Source organism: Rhinoderma darwinii, chromosome 2 (genome assembly GCF_050947455.1).
Source record: "Rhinoderma darwinii isolate aRhiDar2 chromosome 2, aRhiDar2.hap1, whole genome shotgun sequence".
Lineage (NCBI taxonomy): Eukaryota > Metazoa > Chordata > Amphibia > Anura > Rhinodermatidae > Rhinoderma > Rhinoderma darwinii.
The window spans coordinates 62,927,092-62,951,926 of NC_134688.1; the positions used below are offsets into that span (position 1 = coordinate 62,927,092).

General features: G+C 43.3%; 1 protein-coding gene across 1 annotated transcript in view; it reads left to right on the forward strand.

Annotated features, from left to right (window-relative positions):
• B3GLCT (beta 3-glucosyltransferase) overlaps positions 1–24,835 on the forward strand; it is a 567,539-nt gene that overhangs the window by 391,741 nt on the left and 150,963 nt on the right. The window contains exon 8 of the mRNA XM_075851692.1: positions 12,186–12,249. Coding sequence (XP_075707807.1) covers positions 12,186–12,249 — 64 coding nt within the window. The remainder of the gene's footprint in view (positions 1–12,185; positions 12,250–24,835) is intronic.

Sequence of the window (24,835 nt, forward strand, 5' to 3'; positions counted from 1 at the left end):
CACCCTCTCCCTGAGCTTCTGTACATCATGGCGCAGCAGGCCGAGATCCACTCTCACCTCCTCTATCTTCCCTGTCAGCGAAATAGTAGACAGATTTATAGCTTGCAACAGTTGTTCATATACCTGTTGCAGAGTCCGTTCTGGTCAAGTTCCGTCTCCTCAGGCTGTGTCGTGCTTGCACTCTGACCGCGTGGTGGCCTGGAGTGCTGTGCCGGAGATGCTGCGGCGCCATTTTGCGAGCTGTCCCTGGCGAAATCCTTCAATTTCTCCGCCGCTGAAGTGCCCTTCGTGGCGCCCATCGGTGCCATGACTCAGTACCCTCCGGTAAGCTGTCTAGAGGTCTGGTAGTCTCAGGATAATAGGCAGGATATCAAGTATAGCGGGTTACACGACGGAGCTCTCACTCAGCATGTCTTCTCATGTTACCTGCTGGCCACGCCCACCTGCTGACCCCCATCTTATTGGGTAATATTGACCAGACAGTAAGAATAATGAGTTATTTGTTGTAAACAAACTTCAAAGATTTTTAGAGGTTTTAGTCCTCTCATCCCATTGATTTATTTCATTTTTTAACAGATCAGAAGAAAGATTTTTTTATGAATCCCTTACTTTTGCAAGCAAAACATATAAAGCAAGAAAAACAGCAAGCTCCACCATTGTAAAGTGTTTTATAGGAGATGCTATACTACCAAATTCCCTTGTATGGCTTCTTTGGCAATAGTAGTGTGGAAGAGAACCACTTGACTAACAAATCTAAAGAAACCTTGGTAAATGTCATGCCATGATCAGTAGAACTTTTTTTTTTTTTTTAAGTATTTCCTACATCTTTTTCTATACGATCATTTATTTGTATTTTGTTTTATCTATCCTGGCTTTTGCCCACTAAAGTTTAGTGCGGAAAACACTACAAAAACCTCAGGGATAAGGCATACAGCTGTTTAAAAAACACGACAGCAGGTCCTAAAAAATGTGCGGCTCTGTGCCATGGTTTTTTGCAGAATCCTGTATACTACTATAGCACATCTGGGCACTGTGGAGATAGTTTGAGCGTGTTCTGGTGGATTTCATGCACAGTGTGTGAACAAGGCCTGGTGTAGTCAAAGAATTATAGGCTTCTGAACTAAGCAATGAGTCAGAGTTCCTGTCCTGCTGCTGTACTTCAGGTTGGACCAGAGGTAATCCTCAATTAATCTGGGGACTGTGCACATTGTGAACTTTGGGTATATTGCTAAGAATTTCTCTCTATATAGTATTACTAGAAACTCAAGTCATTGGACAGTCAGTATTTCATTGACAGACTCAAAAAGTGCATCTATCACATGCAATGGCGGATCCTCATATGGGCGGTTCGGACGGCCACCCAGGGCCCAAGGTTCCCAGGGGGCCCATGGCCGTCCAAACCACGCACAAGTTAAAAAAAACTATCCATGGCTGCTGCTGGCCGCATTCTAGCGGTCATCGGTCCCACATGCTGATAAAGAGGAGATGGGGTGATGTGCAGGGGGAGTCAATTGCGGCCAGGAAACAGAGGCACAGCAAATCAGCTGTAGAGAGCAGATTGTCAGTGATTGTGATGGGAAGGTGCTGGAGTCTCCCTGACAGACTACTCCTCTGTGCAGCTGTACACTGTCCCTCATGTCTAAACCTCCAGCAGCTGCCTGATAACGGTAAAACTGAAACTAGAGGGTGAAGGACCTGTGGTGACGTCACAGTCACATGATTAAGGTACTGGAGGCTGCCAGATCACAAGCACCGCAGAGGAAGAGGCTCTGGTAAGTGTGTGTGTGTGTGTGCGTAACATAATGTAAGTCTATATAGTGTGTGCATGTAGTGTGTGTGGTTTGCATATATAGTGTGTGGTGTTAGTGTGAATTGTATATAGGGTGTTTAGTTTCACATTTTTTGTGTGTGAAATTATTTCCCATCCATAGAGCACTCTGCAGTAAGTCAGATGCTCAGAACCCCCCCCCCCCCCTTGCAGTATATTCTCCCCATAGAGCCCTCAGTAGTTATTGTACTGCAAGGGGGGGGATCAGAGTGTCTGATTGACTGCTGAGGGTTCTATAGGGGGATAACTCCTTCCCCCCCCCCCCAGAGACATAAGTGTCAGACGAATAGTCACTCCCATAGAGCACTCAGTCAGTCAGATGCACTGGGGAGGGGTGTCTGACTGCTTAAGGGGTAACTAACTAAACTTTTTTTTAAAAATTACTTGTCATAGTGACATGTCAAATGTTCTAATCGGTGGGGGTCCGGGCACTGAGACCCCACCAATCGCTGAAACAAAGTGGCAGAAGCGCTCAGGTGAGTGCTGTGCCACTTTGTTTCTGATAGTCTTTCCTCTGATAGCCGAGCAAGCCGTGTATGGGCACAACAGAAAGTCTATGAGTCCGTACACCGCGCCGAGGAAAGACAATCAGAAATTAAGTGGAACAGCGCTCACCCGAGCACTCCTGCTGCTTTGTTTTAGTCTCAATGCTGGGACCCCCATCGATCAAAACTTCTGACATATCACTCTCACTATGACACGCCAAATGTTTTTTAAAAGTTTAGTTACCCCTTGGGTACTGAATTTATTGGTTTGAGTTAATGTATGAGCCTGGGGTCTTAATTTGCTTAGGGGTCTGGGGTATAAGACAATTTAGGGTGTTTCATTTCTGAATTTTTATGTTGCTATATACGCTGAAAATGGCTACAGAATCAAGGGGAAAAGATTTCTCATCAGGAAACTCTGCAGTCATCAGAAGTCACCTTAACGGTCTGTGTCAGATGGAGAAGAAAAGAGAACGACCCATCAGTGAAGACATCACCTGTGAGTCATTGCATTTATAGATCTGTCACCTCTCCTGACATGTCTGTTATCGGAAATGCTTGTATTCCACATAAAGTCTTTGTGTACCCAGGACTAATAGACAAATGCGTGTTACCATTCCCCTTGTCAGGAAGCTGTGTCCCTACACCGTGTGATACTGTCAGCGATGGTTGGAGACTGTCAGTATGTACGGACACAGCCCTTTGACCAGGGGAATCGTAGCACTCATTTGTCAATGCTCACACAGAAAGGTGGTGTTTAATATAGACATAGCAATTCTTTAACACAATACTCATATTTTACACGTCTTTTGGATGACAGAAACCTGAAGCTAATAGATCTCTCAGGGAAAGCATTGCTTGGCTGGATATAAGTGAAATGTTTACTTTTATAATTAATGATTCAGGGTTCACCGATTTGGTCACCGATTAAGACTGTTCAATCCCAGTGACAATAATCATTCTTTCAATCATAATTATTGGCCTTCTTATAAGCTTTTCTTCTTAACGTCTCGTTTGACATATTTTGTGGTTTTACCAATAAATTCTCCATTCTTCTTGATCCTGTTTTTTAATTAAATCACTGGAATAGGACTAGAGTTTCGTTTAAAATGTAACTTTTACTTGTAACATATTTAAAAAGTGTGTAAAACAAATGGCACACCAGGACAAGACTGTTTACAAAAAAATCTTCCTTATTGTACAGGAGATGTGGTGCTCCATGCAAAAAAAAGTCAATTCAATATTGGTGATATTATCATTTCTTTGCAGAGTTTAAGAAAATGCTCCAAATTGTTGCAAAACATGTGAGTGATCTATTTCCCAGGAGGATAAATATAAATCTCTGTGGGGTAATGACCCCTCCTACCCGTTCCGTAGTGTGTTAAAGTCCTGTTCCGTTCTTATGGCTGGGGACTGGGAAGCCTCACTTGTTTCTTTCATATGATTTTAGGCAATCAATCATTGCCTTCTCCTGTTTTTTAAGCCAGTAGGATAAATGTGATATTGTGCTTGTCACGGTCTGTGGGTATGTGGACCCTCTAGGCCGCACCGCCATAGCGGGGAGGCAGCTGGCCAAACAGAGCACCCTAACAATACAAAGTCCAGCACAAAGGTACCTGAATATTCCAGACAGTAGCAGAGGCTTTAGTACAAATGGAGGTGGGTGCAGCAGGTTGTGCCAGATGTGGCGGATGACAGCAGGTACAGTAGGATGCGCCAGACGTGGCGGTCAACAACAGGTGCAGTAGGTTGCGCCAGATGTGGCGAATGACATGAGCAGCAGGACACGGCTCCAATCACTAACGGGCTTAGGAACAATAACACAGCACATGATACAGGTAGCAGGGCACAGGAACACTGGGAGCAGGGTAAACACTAAGGGACCATTTTCAAAGGCTATCATGGGAATTACTAACAACGCTCAGGCAAGGAGTGAAGGGGCAGGGCCCTTCTTATAGTCCAGGGTGATCTGGGAGTAATTAGTCGATTCTTAATGTGTGCACGCTAGCACTTTAAGGCCGGGAATGACCTAGTGCATGCACCCTAGTGGTCACTGCAGGACAGGACGGCCGCATGTGCTGGCATCCTCGGGGAGGAAGATGTCGGCAGGATGAAAGTGGTCTATGACCGCGGCTGTTACAGTACCCCCACTTACACCCCCTCTTCTTGGGTCCAGAGCGAGAGAGGAATCTCTTAATGAGGGCAGGCGCATTGAGGTTTCCTTCTGGCTCCCAGAACCTCTCCTCAGGACCAAACCCTCTCCAGTCCACCAAATAGAAAGTCCTTCCTTTTACCCTTTTGCAGTCCAGAATCTCTTTCACCTCAAACACATCAGATGAACTGCTGGGATCACCTACAGGACTGGGGGTCTTACTGTAGCGGTTCAGGACCACCAGTTTCAGGAGGGACACATGAAAGGAGTTGGGGATTCTGAGGTTAGGAGGCAGCCAAAGCTTATAGGAGACAGGGTTTATCTGTTGTAGTATCTCAAAGTGTCCGAGGAACCTGGGAGAAAACTTGTACGAAGGCACCTTTTAAATGAATATTCCGTGAGGACAGCCAGACATTGGTACATGGAAGATACTGAGGCGGCTTCTTTTTAGATACGCTTTTCACTACATGCGATCGACTGCTAGCAGAATAGAGGACCGGGTCTGTTGCCAGATTTGCAGAAAGTTCCCAAATGCAGAGTCAGCAGCGGGTAGCTGAGATGTAGCCAACACAGGAAGAGGGACTCTAGGATGTTGACTGTACACAATGTAGAATGGTGTGGAAGTGGTGGACTCACTTATGTGATTGCTGTATGAGAACCCGGCCCATGGAAGAAGCTGTACCCAGTCATCATGCTGCATGGAGATGAAGTGGCTGAAATAATTCTTCATGATCTGGTTAATCCTTTCTACTTGACCATTGGACTGGGGGTGATAAGCTGAGGAAAAGTCCAATCTCACATCCAGGAGTTTACAGAGGGCTCTCCAGAATTTTGAGGTGAACTGAACCCCCTGATCAGACACGATGTTGAAGGGACAAGCTATGCAAACAGAAGATGTGCTGGATAAAGAGATTTGCCAGTCGAGGAGCAGAAGGAAGGCTGGTCAGCGGGATAAAATGTGCCATCTTTGAGAACTGGTCCACCACCACCCAGACAGTGTTGCATCTTGCTGAGGGAGGAAGGTCTGTGACAAAGTCCATCCCAATGTGCTGCCAGGGGGCATTGGGTACAGGCAGACTTTGGAGCAGGCCAGCAGGCTTGGAGTGAGCAACCTTGTCAGAAGCACACACCGTGCAGGAAGAGACAATATCCACACTATCTTTGGGTAGCATGGGCCACCAGAATTGACGAGTAATCCGGTCTCTGGTCTTACGAACACCAGCGTGCCCAGCCGGTTTAGAGCTGTGTCACCAGCAGAGAATTCTTCTCCTGTCTGCCAACCGAACAAAAGTCCTCCCCAGCAGGATATCTCTAATTTTCAAAGGATTGGCAGTGACAATGCAGGACGGGTCTATGATACTTTGAAGGGACTCCACCGTGTCATCCGTCTCAAACTACCTAGAAAGGGCTTCGAGGCTGAAGTGAAGGCTTGAGGCTATTAAATGCAGATTCTGCCTCTGGAGTCCACACCTTGGCCTTCACACCCTTCTTGGTAAGGGTAGAGATGGGAGCAGTCAGTGATGAGAAGTTTGGGATAACTGCCGGTAGAAGTTGGCGAATCCCAAAGAATTCTATATGGACCGCAGGCCCTGAGGACGTGGACATTCCAGGACGGACTTTACCTTCTCAGGGTCCATCTTGAGACCTTGATCCGAGATAATGTAGAACAGGAAGGGCAGAGAATTTTTTCCAAAGACGCGCTTCTCCAGCTTAGCATACAGACTATTCTCCCTTAATCGCAGTAGAACTTGACGAACATGCCTCCGATGAGTTGTCTGATCTGGAGAGAAAATCGAAATATTATCGAGATAGACTACAACGCAGACATAGAGGAGATCTCGGAAGAAATCATTGACAAATTCCTTACACAGACCGAAGGGCATCACCAGGTATTCGTTTTGTCCGTCTCGGGTGTTGAATGCCGTCTTCCACTCATCACCTTGACTGATTCGGATCAAATTGTAAGCTCCACGCAAGTCTAGTTTCTAAAAAATCCTGGCTCCTCATATACGGTCAAACAGTTGAGACCACGGTAATCAATGCTGGGTCAAAGAAATCCATCTTTCTTTTTAACGAAGAAGAACCCGGCCACGGCCGGGGTGGAAGAATATCGTATGAAACCTCTCTCCAGATTCTCCTTGATATAAGCCGACAGGGATGGAGTCTCTGGCAAGGAGAGGGGATATACCTGGTCACGGGGAAGAGAAGCATTTGGGACCAGTTTAATCGGACAGTCGTAAGACCGGTGTGGAGGAAGCATCTCAGCCTCCTTTTTACTAAAGACATCTGCAAATCGAGAAAAATGAGTAGACAATCCCGGTAATGACTGAGGCAGAGAAGGCTGGACGAGATGGAACTGTAACAGGCAGCAGTGGAGACATTTGGGGCCCCATTGGAGAACCTCTCCGGAACTCAAATCCAGGACAGGAACATGCAGCCGGAGCAAAGGGAGGCCCTGTAGAACCGGATTGGTGGCTTTAGGCAAGACTAGGAAGGTACTCCGTTCAGTATGAAGGACTCCAACGTGGAGCTTCAGTGGCTTGGTCTCAGACACGATTGGATTGTGCAGAGGAAGACTATTCACCGAGGCAACAACCAAAGACATCTCCAGAGGAACAGTGGGCAACTGGAGATGGTCCACTAGGTCTTGCTGGATGGAGTTTGTCGTGGATCCCGAGTCCAGATGGGGAGAAACTTGGTGTGTCCTCTCGCTGGACACTTTGGTCACAGGGATGGTCAGTTTGGAAGAGAATTCTTTATTTAGTGCCGTTCCGCCTAGGGTTGTCTCTTCAACCAATCCTAGGCACTGGGGTCTCTTTGGCTTCTTGGGACACAAACGCACAACATGGCCTCTGATGCCGCATTACAGACAAAGTCCTGAAGTGCGTCTGCGTTGTTTCTCCTGGGTAGACAATGTTGCCCGGCACACCTGCATATGCTCCTCTGGTGGGACGACTGAACAGGACAGTAGGGATTGCTGGAAAGTAGAAGCCAACCTAGGAAATCCTCTCTCCCGGTGAACCCCTTTGGAACGCTACCTGGTCCTGATGTCAACCCGGGTGGCTAGTAGAATGAGATCATCCAGGATAGGTGGCAGATCACGAGCGACAAGCTCGTCTTTAATCCCAGAAGACAGTCCCTGCCAGAATGTAGCCACCAAGGACTCGTTGTTCCAGGTTAGTTCTGCAGCCAGGGTACGGAACTGAATGGCATACTCGCCCCTGCCAGAATGTAGCCACCAAGGACTCGTTGTTCCAGGTTAGTTCTGCAGCCAGGGTACAGAACTGAATGGCATACTTGCCCACGGAGATGTCTCCCTGGTGTAGGCTCATCAGGGAAGCAGCAGAAGAAACTGTCCCAGGTTCTTGAAATATAGAATGGAAAGTCCGTAAAAAATACAAAAAGTCACGAGTCTCTGAAGTCTCTGGTCCCTGATGTTCCCAAAGGGGATTTGCCCATGCCAGGGCTTTGCCAGTAAGGAGAGAGATTATGAAGGCGATCCTTGCATCATCAGAGGGGAAGGCCCTGGCATGTAGTCTGAAGTGGATCTGTCACTGGTTCAGAAATCCCCTGCAGGACCTAGTGTCTCTATCATAGTGAGGAGGTTGCGGCAGGAAGCATCGGGGGTCGGCACTGGTACTGACAGGAGGTGTAGCAGGAGGAACAGCAAAAATAGGTGCAGTGACGACTGTGGCTTGTGCAACCAGCCTATGTGCAATGGCATTCACTGCCACTAGGAGTTGGTCTTGCCGTGACTGAAGGTCTTGCATCTCTGCCTGCATGGCTTGTGCCATGGTCAAGGTTTCAGGTTGACCAGTGGGTTCCATTGCCACAGCGTACTGTCACGGTCAGTGGGTATGTGGACCGACTAGGCCGCACCAACGTAGCGGGGAGGCAGCTAGCCAAACAGAGCACCCAAACAATACAAAGTCCAGCACAAGGGTACCTCAATAGTCCAGACACTGGCAGAGGCTTTCGCACGGATGGAGGTGGGTGCAGCAGGTTGCAGCAGGTTGCGCCAGATGTGGCGGATGACAACAGGAGCAGCAGGAGGCGACTCCAATCACGAACAGGCTCAGGAACAATAACACAGCACGGAATACAGGTAGCAAGGCACAGGAACACTGGGAACAGAGTAAACACTAAGGGACTATTTGCAAAGACTAACATTGGAATTAGTAACAACGCTCAGGCAAGGAGTGAAGGGGCAGGCCAGGGTGATCTGGGAGTAATTAGTCTATTCTTAACATGTGTGCACGCTAGCCCTTTACGTCCAGAAATGAGCTTGTGCGCGCACCCTAGTGGTCACTGCAGGGCAGGACGGCCGCATGTGCTGGCATCCTCGGGGGGGAAGACGTCGGCAGGATGAAAGGGGTCTATGGCCGCGGCCGTTACATTGTGCTCAATAGATCCTGTTCTGCCAATAGGATTTTATTATTTCTTTGCACAATTAAGTTAGTTCTTTTATATATGCAAGAAAAAAAGGAGGTAGGGATCCTCCATCTCAAAGATTCCAGCGTCCGATTCTGGAATTTGCATGGATCCTCGTTGCAGCCAACATTTGAATCAGAAATGTGCTTGATCCAGCGCTTGTTAAAAAGAAAATTCTTCCAAATTTATTATAAATTCATTTAAAAATGCAATAAGCACAGACGGGTGGATGCAGAAAATCTACACGTTTCGAACAAATTACTTGTACTAAGTCTTGTCGTGACACTCCATTAATGAGAACGAGTAATTTGTTCGAAAACGCGTAGGTTTACTGTATCCACCCGTCTGTGCTTATTGCATTTTTAAATGAATTTATAATAAAGTTGGAAGAATTTCCCTTCTAACAAGTGCTGGATCAAGCACTTTTTCCTCTTTAGTTCTTTGATACAAACATCACGTTTCAAATGAACTAAGCTCATATCTTGCAGATTAGATGTGAGAAACTGCTGATTTTGGAAAGGAAAACAACGGTCATCCAGAAATGTGCTATTACATGCCAACCATTCAGATAATTGGCTGTCTATGTAATACATGAATGGCTTGAGTCCACCAGAGCAGGAGCTGTTTTTAGAGAGCAGCTCTACAAGTGAGGTCCAAAGTGGAGGACTACCTCTATGACATCCATATGCTATAATATGGCATATAGATAAGCATTGTCTTCAAGAAACAGCATTAAAGTTCTGAATATGTTTAATCTCTTTTTGTCATTGATGCAAATGTAATCCGTCTCTTTACAAATATTACACTGTACAGATATGTATGTACCTTTTAGATACTCAATAACGCTTCTAGATGGGCATACTTTTGCTCCGAAAGTGATGTGCTTGTTTGCATTAGCTGCAAAGGCAAAAGTCATAACGTGGGCAATCCCTTTTAACCAATGTGGAAGAAGACAATAAAAATACCAGTTTCTGGGGTTAAGCCGAAGTTCTTAGGCCTCATTCACACGGCAGGGTTTCCCGGCCGGGTGCCGGCCGTTCATAAATCGGCCGGCACCCGGCTGCATTAGGAATAATAGACCCCTAATGGGGCTATCCACACGACCGATTTTTTGACGGCCGGAAAATCCGGCCGTCAAAAAATAGGACATGCTCTATCTTTGCCCGGACACCCGGCCGCCCGGCTCCCATAGAAGTCTATGGGGCCGGGTATTACACGGCCATCACCGGAATGTGTTCCGAGTGATGGCCGGGTTTCCCGGCGCTTGCGCTCTATCTCCTCCTCCTCACAGCGCAGAGTGCATGTGAGGAGGAGGAGTTGATGCCATTCTGACGAATGGCATCGCTGTACACTGTGTTGCAGGGTCGGGGTGTACAGCAGGTGGAGGGAGCGCTGCGCTGGCTCCCTTCCCCTGCTTGTTAAAAGCACCCTGGCTCGGCGACACCTTCGATGGCGCCGCTAGTAGTAGTAGCAGCAGCTGCTGCGGCTGCTACTACTGTAGCGACGCCACTATAGCAGAGCGGGGAGGTATCTCCCCGCTCTGCTATGTGCTAGCCGCACTTTAGCTCCTTGAAGGAGCGGAATCCCCGTGTTTTCGGGGATTCCGCTCCTGGACAGAGCGCTTGATGTCTCTGTCCATATCTGGGCAGTGACATCAGGGGAAACTCCTGAAGCGGAATCCCCGAACACATGGGGATTCCCCTTCAGGAGCTGCCGCTGATGTCACTGTCCGGATCTGCCCGGCCCGGCACGGATGCATAACTTTATGCAAACCGGCCGGGCAAAATGGCCGATTTTACCGGCCGACACTCGGGCTCGGGAATGACCCGGTCGTGTGAATCCCGCCTTAGTCTGATAGTATATCTTTAGTTATTGTATTTATATTGACAAATAACAGACCCATGTAAGTTTTATAGTTTATTCTAGCTAACTGATCCAGAACCCTAATACAGCCAATGCAAGAATTTTTCGAACTAGAGACACAATAACGAGCTACTCCAGACAGATATTGCAAGTCACCCTTCATTTTCTACTTTAAAATGAACCACCACTTATCTTTAAATTGTCCTTTTAGTGTAACTTTATCACTTGATGGATCCACCAATCAGCCAGAACTCCGAAGATTACTGATGTAATAGGCTTCCATGATGATGCCACTTATAACATGATTTTATCTGTCCATACTGTGTGCTAAGCAGTAACTCAGATATTTTGGGGACATTTATAACCAACACACTGTCAGCGTTTGACAAGCACAGCTCTGAATTTGTCAGCTGCATCCAGTATAATTCTTGGCGCATATTAATAATTCCCAAAAAGAAAGCAATATGGCCACCTCCCCTCAACACTGGAGCAAGAATATATCTAGATGAAGTAAATCTTGTGCACATTTAAGAAGATCTGACCGCTGGCTTTATGGCTTTCAGTAATACAACAATTAGATAGACAACTTAAGCAACATATATTTCCGGCAGTAAATAATTTTTTTAATGACCACCCAAAATTGCAGTAAAACCAGCCTTAAGAATGGTGAACCTCTCAAAGAAGAGCGACAACATTATATAAAATACAAGGCGATTCAAAATTTGTTATTAAAAATCTGTTCTATATCAGCGGTGGTATTTCGTTGAAGGTTTACTATATACTGTATGTGTATATATATATATTACGTGTGTGTGTATATATATATATAGATAGATAGATATATATATCTATAGATATATCCATATAGATAGATAGATATATCTATAGATATATCCATATATATAGATAGATAGATAGATAGATAGATATATCCATATATATATATATATATATATATCCTCATTGAGGTAAATTAGGCTGTTTTTTGTTCTAATGTTCAACTGCTGTATGGTGTAAGTGCTCATCTATTCCTTTAATTATACCTTTTATGTGCATGGAAATACAAGATGAAAAAAGGCTTTCGTTACAATCTGTTGTACATGATTTTTGTTTTCCATTTCTCCATATGTAATAATTTTCTATTTCACTTTTGTACTTTTCATTAAATTATTTTCAAAGATACTTTAGTTTAAAGACTTTGCAATTAAATAATTTTATTAGATTAAGTATAATTTTACTTTCATTGCTGTTGGCAGCCATGTAGTTCTTATATCCAGAACAAAGAGTAAATGGACCCCATGTAATTAAGTCCTTATCGTTTAGTTTGGTTTCTGTAACAATTCCCTGTGTAAATTTCTGAGGGGTTTATTTGCATGCCATTTTCCATGATGTGTTATTGAGACGCTTTTTATTGTGGATTTTCTAGGCTTGCCGAGATTCTGATAAAGGATCCACCTAGTTCTGATTTTACGATCGACCTTAAGCATGAGGTAAGACAAATTTTCTTTATTAACCATAAAATCTATGTTCCTTGGGCTATAAATTTGATTAGTATTTTTTTTCAAGTAAGTAAATATTTTTTGAAATATACAGTCATCCTGGAATAGATAAATATTGTAAGTTGAGGGAGGACCATTGTAACTTGAAACTGTTGTAACATGTGACCGTAACTGGGAAAACTAGTACTTGGTTCCCAAGCCTCCTGAATGTTAGCCTAAATAAGTCCAAAATTAGATGAAAGAAAATTAGCAGATAGATTAATACAAATCTAGCAAGTCATTACATCTAAAAGTTGGTGAATCAGTTTCTATATAGAGAACAGGAGCTTCTTCAGTGCCCAATACAGTACACACAGTATTCAGGACAAATAATAAGAAGCAGATTGTCCTGAATGTGGCTGCTGATTAGCTAGTTACTGTGGCCAATCACATGTATTTTACCACTAAAACTTGCATTCGCTATTGGCTGTTTTGTATAAGGTACCAAGTGTTAGAAACCACCCAGATACAGTTAATGGAATAACCAAATAGAGAAGGCATCTTCTTCTTGGTGATTCAACTGTTAGAAGTATTGATGAAGAAGATGACATGTCTTCCAGGTGTTCGTCAAAAGGGATTTGAGACCTATTGCAAATATTGTCAAGGCCACAAGTATGGATGGCCATGTTGATCTTGTGGTACATCTTCATGCAAGCCTTACATCACCAAGCACAATGCCAATCTTTGGATGGAGTGGTGTAAATCACGCTGCCACTGGACTCTGGAGCAGTTGAAATGTGTTCTTTGGAGTGACGAATCACATTTCTCTGTCTGGCAGTCTGATGCACGATTTTGAGTTTGGCAAAAGCCAGGAGAAAGTTACCTGCCTGACTGCATTGTGCCAACTGTAAAGTTTGGGGAAGTAGGGATAATGCTATTGGGTTGTTTTTCAGAGGTTCCCGTAGTTTCAGTGAAGGAAAATCTTAATGCTTTAGCATACAAAGACATTTTGGACAATTGTATACTTCCAAATGTATGTCTCAGAGTGAGATTATCAGTGTTGAGATAGTGATGGTTAGTGTGGTCACCACTCTTTTATTCGGAAGTTGCCCTCTGACAATATTGATTAGTTAGATGCAATAGGTTATGTTCCTTGCTTGTATGTATATTCTGTGTCTCCAGCACATCAGCATTTTGCTGTCATGGATACAGGCGCGCCTCCCGGCCGCGTCACTTAGTACACACCCTTGTGTCTTCCGGCCCTATCAGTGGCCGGATGACGTAGTTGGGGTGGGTGTGCGGGGGGTGGGTAGGGTTTAGTTTATAAATAGCTGGCGTTCACACCGCTGCTCGCGGCTTTGCATCAAGGAGCTGGAGTCCACCATCAAGGCTCTAGCTCGGCAGTTTTAACCGCTTAATCCATCTAGCAGTCAATAGTTTTTGCTGCTTATGTATATCTAGTTGGTACATTCATCTCCTGGTGATCCCTCTAAAATTTAAAGAGGGGGAAACGCGTTGAGTGAATGATGTTTATGCACTGAACCAACACCATGTATACTGAGTAATCAGTAGTGTTCAAATAAATAACACATTACTGTGGATATTAGCCTAATCACAGGCAGTGTATCAAGACTTTACTCACACTCCACAAAGCTGTTACTTTGTTTCCTTCTAGCACGATATTCGTGCGAGAAATAGAATACATGGTTCTGCTACCTCGTGTCAGACAATCCAGGTTAGGCTTTGTTCACATCTGCGTTGGGGTCCTGTTCTGACGTTCCGTCTGAGCTTTCCGTCAGAACGGGATCCTGAACAGACACAAACTGACACAGACGAAAACAATAAAAGCAATAGCGAAAGCAATACCAAAACCAATAGGGTAGTCGACTACGCTATTGCTTCCGGCAAAATGACGGGTCCCGTGCACAACAGAGACAAACTGAAACCATGGGCACCGGATCCGTCACCATCTAAATCAATTATTTATATAGGGAAGTTATGTTCCTAAGACTCGTACTACACTCTGCTGTACCCTTGTATATCTGCCCAGTACTGTTTTCCTCAATTGGAAGGTATTAGGAATAGGCATTATTTCAGCTAACAGTGATTGTATATCAGTCACAATTTTATTGTTTTGAGTGCCACTATTTTCATTGCACTATTAATAAGTTATATTTCAATTTATCCACTTTTGCCTCAGTGATATGGCAACTTTAAGGAACAGTTTGGCAAAAGTCCCTTTTCTATTGCAGCATGACTGTGTCCCAGTGCACAAAGCAAGGTCCATAAAGACATGGTTGTGTGAATTTGGTGTGGAAGAACTGGACTGACTCGCACGGACTCCTGACCTAAATGTTGTCCAACACCTTTGGAATGAACTAGAATGGAGTTTGCGAACCAGGCCCTTTCTTAAAAATCAGTGTCTTACCTCACAAATGCTCTTCTGAATCAATGGGCAAAAATTCCCACAGACACACTCCAAAATATGGTAGAAAGTCTTCCCAGAAGAGTGGAAGCTGTTTTTAGCTGCAAAGGAGGGACCAACTTTATATTAAAACCTTAATTTAGATTTAGAATGAGAGGTCATAAAAGCTCCTGAGGTATAATGTGTAGGTGTCCCAATACTTTAGTTTATATAGTGTATCTCAGACTTAAATTTGTGGTTAAGACAGTACTGTAAGGGTATGTCCACACGGAACAGAAAAAAAATCTGTTGTTGATTTGCTGAAAATTACGCATGTGTTGCATGTGGATTATGCCAAGAATTTGTTGCAGATTTCATCTCTCTCATTAAAAGGAGTGAAATCCGCTGTGAAAATAAGAATTGACATGCTGCGAATTTAAAGTCCTTTATATCAGATTTTCCTAAACTAAATTAAAGGATCATATGTAACCGGGACTACTGTGTGCTGTGTCCACCCCAATGTGCATTTCTGAGCGAAAGTGCCTTCTTCTGGGAGAAGGCACGTTCGCACCGGAACGCGCGTTTGCGTGGACACAGCACACATTAGTCCCGATTAACCCCTTAACGACGAGCGATGAATATAGCCATCACCAGTAGGTGTTAGTTTCCGCATAGCAACTGATATATCAGTCGCTCTGATCGGATGGGTACTGCCAGCGTACCCACGGGATCAGCGGCAGGTTCACGGCTGTTATACACAGCCTGGCTCCTGCCACAACTGCCGGAATTGAAGCGCGCTTAGATTCCGGCAGTTTAACCCATCAGATGCCGCTGTCAAAAGCGACCGCGGCTTCTAAGGTGTTTGACAGAGGGAGGGAGCTACCTCTGTCACCCAATCGGCACCCCCGCAAAGAAATCGTGGGGCGCCGTCGAGTTTCCATGGCAGCCGGGGGCCTAACAAAGACCTCCAGGTTTGTCAACAGCATCCGCCTATTAGCCCATGCCAGAGGCATGGCCTAATAGATTGCCTGTCAGTTTTACACGCATTATATAAGCGATCATCAGATCGCATAGTGAAGTCCCCTGGTGGGACAAAAAAAAAAGTTACAGTTAAATAAAGTTTATGAGAATAAAAAAAAAAAGCTTACAGTAAAAATTTAATAAACCCACATTTTTCCCCAAAAAGTAGTTTTATTAAGTAAAAGTGTAAAAAAAAAAAGGTTACACATATATGGTATCACCGCGATCATAACGACTCGAACAATAAAGTTAACGCATTAGTTAAACCGCCAGGTGAACAGTGTCCAAAAAAACCCGCCAAAAACAATGGCAAAATTTCTTTTTTTTTTTCTCCCATTCCCACCATAAAAAATAGAATAAAAATTAATCAATAAGTCCCATGTACCCCAAAATACTACCAATGAAAAGTACATCTTGTGCCGCAAAAAATAAGCCCACATATGGCTACATCGACGGAGAAAAAAAAAGTTACGGCTCTAGAAATGCGAATCAAAAATAAGTAATTTTTTATTTTTTTTAAAAAGGGTTTTTGTTCTGCAAACGAAGGAAAACATAAAACCTCTACATATTTGGTATCTCCATAATCGTGCCGACACCCATCGAATAAAGTTAACATGTTATTTATGCCGCATAGTGAACGGCGTAAATTTGTAACGTGAAAAACAATGCTGGAATTGCCCTTTATTTTCAATTCTTTCCTAAAATAAGGTTAATCAATATATTATATGCACCCAAAAATGATGTAATTGAAAAATCCAACTCGTCTTGCAAAAAATAAGCCCTTATACGGCTATGTCGACGGAATAAAATTTTTTTTTACGACTCTTGGAATGCAACAGTGAAAAAACAAAAAATAATCCTTGGTCATTAACGCATAAAATGGCCTGGTCATTAAGGGTTTAATGGAGGGTCAGTATTATTTATCTAAATACTCTGACATTTGCCTTTTCTTATTTCTCCGTATTGATATGTTTTCTTGTGATCTGGTATCATGGGACATTGATTTTCAATTATATTGGGGTTTATGCACTATTTTATACCATTGTTTGCTGTGTCTGTTTGTTCCATTGTGGAGTTTTCTCCAGTTTTTAATGTTGATTTAGATTTGTATTTCAATAAAGCTTCATAGCTGTTCATGTATCTATATTGTAAAGATTTTGTTTTTGCAGGTTTATATATATGAATCAGATGCAGTCATAGTTTATAGATAAATCATCAATCAGGTCATTTATGATGGTATATTCTTTGCTAGGGCCGGCGTCAGCACCCGACGAACCCTTGGGGGGGGACCCACTTGGCCGCCCCGGGTGCTGAAGCTGCTGTAGTCACGGCATCACTGCCCATATATGGACACTGATGTCCGCAGGAGAGAAGGAGTCCCAGGCAGAGCGCTAGCGGCTCTGCTCTGTGACTCCGTCTCTGGGGAAGCCCCTGACATCACTGTTTATATATGGACAGTGTTGTCAGGAGTAGAGTAGTGTCCCAATCAGAGTGCTAATAGCGCTCTGTCTGGGACTTGAGCTCTGGGGTTGCCCCTGACATCACTAGCCGTATATGGACAGTGATGTCAGGGGCTTCCCCAGAGCCGGTGTACCGGAGCAGCACCTTTACTAGCGCTCTGCCCGGGTCCTCAGCTCTGCTTCAGACATCACTATCCAGATATGGACAGTGATATCAGGAACAGAGCAGGAGTCCCAGGCAAAGTGCTGTGTGGCACTACCTGGGAGGAGGGGGCTGTTTAGCACTACCTGGGAGGAGGGGGCTGTGTAGCACTACCTGGGAGGAGGGGGCTGTGTAGCACTACCTGGGAGGACGGGGCTCTGTGGCACTACCTGGGAGGAAGGTGCTCTGTGGCACAACCTGGGAGGAGGGGGCTCTGTGGCACTACCTGGGAGGAGGGGGCTCTGTGGCACTACCTGGGAGGAGGGGGCTCTGTGGCACTACCTGGGAGGAGGGGGCTGTGTGGCACTACCTGGGAGTTAGGGGGCTGTGTGGCACTACCTGGGAGGAGGTTGTGTAGCACTACCTGGGAGGGGGGCTGTGTGGCACTGCCTGGTAGTGGGAGGCTGTGTGGCACTACCTGGAAGGGGGGGCTGTGTGGCACTACCAGGCAAGGGGGTCTGTGTGGCAGTACCAGGCAGGGGAGCTGTGTGGCACCATCAGACAGGGGAGCTGTGTGGCACTACCGGGGGGGCTTTGTCGCATTACCTGGGAGGAGGGGGCTGTGTGCCCTATCATCACGATCAGAGACTGGCACTTTTCCTTGCAGGGGTAAGGCCACATGGTGTGTCGATGACGAGGTTTTATTGCGGGTTTGTTGCATTTGAAAACCACATACGTCAGCTGCATGTGTTTTTTGTCTCTGTAATGCTGCAGTTCTGTTGCGTTTTTTTACGCACATAGTTTATGGACATAGTTTTCACTGCTGTTGAAGTTTGTTAGGTGCTTCCTGTATATAGTTTATTGCAATGCATTGCAGAACTATTAGCAAAAACGCATGCAGCTCAATAACAACATTGGCAGCGCGGTCATTAACCGCATGCTGTCAGACATTATGAAGAAGCGTTCAACCGCATAAGAAACACATTGTAATATAATAGCAGCAGTCTGTCCATAACAATAATCTCCCTGGACCAGACCACAGTTTGGCAGATTTAAAGGTCCTATTACTAAAGGGTCATTTTAAGAAGGACAGAGAGAAAAATATGGGAATTCAAGCTGATGATGAAATTCAAGTCACTAACACAAGGCCTCAATCTAACACCTGGATTTATGAGCCACTACATGGACACACGTCACACCCCCATCAGACTGACTCCAGATCCCTTAACTCCCAAGTCATCACCCCTATAACCTCAGTTTTATTGCCCCAGCTTATCCTAATGATGTATCACCTCATGTACTAATTGTCTTTGTATAACATCTTAGGCTATGTTCACATCTGCGCCAGGGCTCCATTCCGACTTTCCGTTAGAGATTTCCGTCGGAATGGAGCTCTGACTGACACAAACGGAAACCATAGGTTTCCGTTTCCATCACCATAGTTTTCAATGGTTTTGACTGAATGAATAGCGAAGTCGACTACGCTATTGATTCCGTCAAAATGACAGAACCCTTGCACAACGGAGACAAACGGAAACCATTGGCACCGGATCCGTCACCATTAAAAACTAAGGATGATGGAAACGGAAACCAATGGTTTCCATTTGTGTCTGTCAGGGCTCCGTTCCGAATGAAAACTCCTTCAGAACGGAGCCCTGAAGCAGATGTACGAAGCCTAAAATGTTGTGCTTTTTTCTAAGTCATTGATTTGTAAACTTGCCTGAAGAAGGAACCTGTGTGCTCTGAAAGCTTGCATATATAATTTTTATGTTCAGCCTATAAAGTTATCGTACCTACTATACTCTTGTCTTTTTTGACACAAAAGTAGTTAACATTGCATTTCAAGTTGATAAGAATTGTAATTTAATGTTAAGGTGAAGGGACTGTAAAAATGTCAAGAGTACTAAGTAAAATGCTTTATAGCTAAGACTACACAGCCCTAGTCAGCCAGACCATTTATACTGGCTGAAGATGGAAGGAAGTCGTCAAGAGCCGTTTATCTAGAATGGTTATCATGGGGCACTTTTGTGTAACAAATTATACACTAAAAAAGCACCAGATAAGTTGGCCTGCACCTTACAAATTCTGTATGAGCAGATTTTTACATCTGGCCATCTATCTAGTTCATAGCTAGTTGTGGGGGATAGCCCTGTGACTTCTGGAGACGAAAAGTGGTGGTGGTGGTGGGGGCACTACTGTGATCATTATAAAAGAGGAGAGGGGACACTGCTTTGACTACTGGGAGTTAGAGGGCAGACAGTACTGTTTAAACTGTTGGCCATGTTCAGAGGTGGCATTTTTGTTGCAGACTTTCACCGTGGTTTCTGTATTGAAAGTCTGCAACAAAGGTTCAGAACAATGTATGTGAATGTTTTTTTTGTTTGTTTTTGTTAATGTTTTCTTGTACTTTGTAGTATCCTTTCTTTTTCTTATGAAAGAAATGAAGAAAACGTTGAAGTGCAACTTTGCCAATGTATAGATACACATTAAACACTAGAAACTTAGAATATATTAATATTTATTTAATATTTCATCATTGTCATGCATATATATATATATATATATATATATATATAACCTATATTTTATTCCTCTTTTTTTGCGTATTTTGCCCCATGCTTTAGTTCCGTTTCACTAGTTACCTTTTGCATTCCTATCTGGTACACCACCATTTGGCTACATGTATGGAAAAGCTCACAAGAAGTTCTATCTGCTATTCCCTTCCAGTAAATGGACGTACTATTAAGTGAGATTTCCTATCTGCAATATGACATAGTTGTGCCTTGTGATTGTGCGGGCAGGAGGACGCAGATTCAGTTGGAACCGGGACCAACGCGGTCAGCGTTGTGTGACAACAGGTGCCTTGGGGGCCCCCCAGGCTTAGGGGCCTGGTCACAACTGCAACCGTTGCGACCTCTATAGCTACGCTACTGGATATGGGTCCCACCACTTCGATCTTCTAAATAGGATACCCTGTCCCACTGGCTCATCAAGTCGCAGGACAGAATTCTCAGAGGTGGGCCCTGCATCTATTAGACAATTCTGTCATATCCTGTGGATATGCCATAAATATGTGTCATGAGACAACCCCTTTAATAGAATTTAAAGAGATTTTCTGGAGAGAGAAAATTGATGGCCTATTCTTAAAGGCCCCTTCTAAACAGCAGTGTTCACAGTATCAGAACCCTACGATCAGATATTGATGGCTTATCCTGAGGATGGAAAATAAATTTTCTCTCTCCGGAAAACCCCTTTAATAAAACAAAGTCTCCCAAGAAAAATAAATAGACCCCTTTTTTAACCCATTAGTGACCGCCAATATGCCTTTTCACGACGGCCACTAATGGGCTTTATTCTGATGCATACGCCTTTTCACAGCACTGCATCAGAATAAATCTGGGGCACTGGGTGCAGTTAAAACTCCCTGTTCTCAGCTACCTCTGAGAAATCTGCCCATTTAACCCCTTAGATGCAGCACTCAATAATGAGCGCCGCATCTAAGTGGTTTTGAAAAGAGGGAGAAAGCTCCCTCTCTCACCCCACTGGCACCCTGCTATGAGATCGCAGGGTGCCAGTGTCTCCTATGGCATCCGGGGGCCTAATAAAGGCCCCCAGGTCTGCCTGTAGTGGATGCCTATGGCATGGCCTAGCAGATGCCTGTCTGTTGTAAACGGATAGGCAGTAATACACTGCAATACAGAAGTATTTCAGTGTATTATAAAAGCGATCGGACGATCGCATAGTGAAGTCCCCTAGTGGGACCAGTAAAAAAGTTTAATAAAGTTATTAATAAATGAGTGGAAATAAAATAAAAACCCACTTTTTCGCCTTACAAAATGCTTTATTATAAAAAAAATTAAAAAAAAGGGAAAAAATTACACATATTTTAATATGCCGCTACTGTAACGGCCCCAACTATAACGCTTTTATGTTATTTAACCCGCTCGGCGAACGTTGTAAAAAATAAAATAAAAAACAATGCCAGAATTGCTGTTTTCTATTCATCCTGCCTTCAAAGAAAATGTGATAAAAAGTGATCGAAAAGTCGCATGTACTCCAAAATGGTACCGATAGAAACTACAAGTCGTCCTACAAAAGAAAAGCCCTCGTATAGCTGCATCGGCAGATAAATAAAAAAGTTATGGCTCTTCAAATATGGAGATACAAAAACACAATTTTGAAAAAACTGTTTTTATTGTGTAAAAGTAGTAAAACACAAGAAAACTATATAAATTTTGTATTGTCGCAATCGTAATGACCCACTGAATAAATTTATTATGTTATTTATACCACACGGTAAATGACGTACATTAACCCCTTAATGACCGGGCCATTTTGCACGTTAATGACCAAGGATTATTTTTTGCTTTTTCATGGTTGCATTCCAAGAGTCGTAACTGTTTTTGTATTCCGTCTATATAGCCGTATAAGGGTTTGTTTTTTGCGGGACGAGTTGTATTTTGTTATTGTACCATTTTTAGATGCTTATAATGTATCGATTAACTTTTATTAACTTTATTTTAGGAGAGAATTGAAAATAAGCAGCTATTCCAGCATTGATTTTCACGTTACAAATTTACGCCGTTTACTATGCAGCGTAAATAACATGTTCACTTTATTCTATGGGTCGGCACGATTACGGGGATACCAAATATGTAAGGGTTTTATATGTTTTCCTACATTTGCACAATAAAAAGCCTTTTAGAAAAAAAATCACTTGTTTTTGCATCGCCGCATTCCAAGAGCCGTAACGTTTTTATTTTTCCGTCGATGTGGTCGTATGTGGGCTTGATTTTTGCGGGCCAATGTGTAGTTTTCATTAGTACTATTTTGGGGTACATAGGACTTATAGATTAATTTTTATTTAATTTTTTATGGGGGGAATGGGAGAAAAGAGAGAATTTTGCCGTTGTTTTTTGCAGGTTTTTTTGGACGTCGTTCATCCGGCGGTTTAATTAATGTGTTCATTTTATTGTTCAAGTCGTTACGATTGCGGGGATACTATATATGTGTATGTGTGATTTGTTTTGACACTTTTACTAAATAAAACCACTTTTTGGGCAAAAAAAGTTGTTTTATTTGATTTTCACTGTAATTATTATTTTATTTTTTTTCACCAACTTTATTTAACTGATTGCCATTTTTTTTTTAGTCCCACCAGGGGACTTCACTATGCGATCTGCAGATCGCATATATAATGCTTTGGTATACTTAGTATACCAAAGCATTATTGCTTGTCAGTGTAAAACTGACAGGCAATCTGTTAGGTCATGCCTCCGGCATCGCCTAACAGGCAGATGCTAAAGGCAGACCTGGGGGTCTTTGTTAGACCCCCCGCTGCCATGGAAACCCGACGGCGACCCGCGTTTTGTTTGCGGGGGCGCCGATGGGGTGACAGAGGGAGCTTCCTCCCTCTGTCAAACACATTAGATGCCGCTGTCACTATTGACAGCGGCATTTAATGGGTTAAACTGCCAGAATCGGAGCGCGCTTCGATTCCGGCAGTTGCAGCAGGAGCCAGGCTGAGTATAAAAGCCGTGCTCCTGCCGTTGATCGCGTGGGTACAGTGACAGTACCCGCACCATCACAGGACGGATATATCCGTCCTCCTGCGCGAACTAGCAGCTGCAGAGGACGGATATATCCGTCCTTCGGCGTTAAGAGGTTAAAGACGCAAAAAAGTGTGGCAAAATTGCTGGGGTTTTTTCTTATACGCCCCAAAAAAAGTTAATGAAAGTTACTATTAAAAAATACAACTTGTCCCGTGTTAGAAAAGTTTTATTTTAAATTTATTCTTACTTCATGTAATAGATATTAAATGTGCATGCAGGTTTCTCAGAAAATACTTTAGTTGACAAAGAGTTAAATGACAGTCTTTCTTTAAGTGTGTGAGGCGGTTGGACTTCTTAATAAAGATTGCAATCTCCAGAGGAAGTCCAACGTGGCCTAATCTCATTCTGAAGTGTAACATTTCATGTGACAGGAAAGCCACAAACGGTTTTTCAGTTGGTCTGTACTGCAATATGCATTGATATGTGTATATAAACCTGTGCTTATGGAATGACGGCAGACAACTGCTGATTTTGACTTGTCTCCTCATCGATGAGAATAAGACTCTTATTGGAATGAAAACTTTAATCATTATTGATAAGTATGGAAAATTTTCTAAAATCCCGCAAAAAATAAGTCCTTAAACAGCTATGTCGACGCAAAAATAAAAAACAAAAATAAATAGCTCTTGGAATGCGGCGATGGAAAAATAAAAAAATTAGCTTGGTCATAAAGGTTTAAAATAGGCTGGTCACTAATGATGACTAAAAAATAATAAACCATAAAAAGATAGATATGGGATATTCCAGCATTCGTAATAACCCAAAGAATAAGGTTAACACATTGTTTATACCGCATACAGCATGCCGTAAAAAATAAAGAAAAGATGGTAAATTACTTTTTCATCTCATTCTCCCTCCCCAATTTTTTTTTTTTTTTAAATAAATGATGATCCCATTGAAAAAGAACAACTAATCCCACAAAGAAAACAAGCCCTCACACAGCTAAGGCATTATGGTTTCCATTATAACAGAAACCAAGGGGGCAGAACCAGATCCGTCAAATGACGGTCGCAAACGGGTCGCCTGATGTACCCCATTGACTATAACGGGTTCCGTAGTGGTGTCCGTCATTTGGATGGGAAGAATACCACTGCATGCTGTGCTACTCTTCCCGTCAAATGAAAAGAAAAAAAAGTTATAGCTCTTGAAATGCAGCAATTAAAAAAAACTAAAACAAATGCTTGGTCCTCAAGGCCCAATATAGCATGCATCCTTATGGGGCTATAATATGTGTTGCCTCTCTCTGCTGGACATGCTTGTTTTAGATCTTTCCCACAGACACCAAGAAGCATGAGATTACATCCTAAATAATAATATGTAGGATTAATAAAAGATCATAATTTATTTACTATGTTTGTACTCGTTTTGATTCAGTAAACACTTTCCTATAATAAAAGAGCAATTTCTATATAACTAGCACAATGTATACATTTATAGTTATTACGTCTCAGCTGGTAGCTAATGATTCTTCTTTGATGTCTGAAATTGTACAGTAGCTTGTTGTGCCAAGGCTTCAGTGATGATAATCTCATTGTCTCCTTTAATGTCCCTATGCTCCAATTTGTTATTATTGCCTTGCTGATTAGTTCTATTCTCCATTAAGTTAATATGCAAAACAGTTGTACGTGCTGTGTAGATGTTGTCAATACCACATTACAGGTTTAATGGAGGCTTGTCATGCCAACTTGTTATCACTTGACTATAAAAAAAAAAAAGTGGCAGAAATTCCCTACCGTGCTGCTGGTTGGAAAATAGATTCTGTCTGTAAAAGAAAAAAAGACTAGTCTGTTTGTTATCAATCATGCCAGGCCATCCTTCGTAAATAGAAAAGTAATTTTATACCATACGTATTTTTCAGAGTATAGTATGCACTGGACCGGTGATACCTAGCGGGGTGCCGCGTCACCCTGGGGTGCAGTGAGAACCCTGTACGGGTGCCGCAACACTCCTCTAATCTACT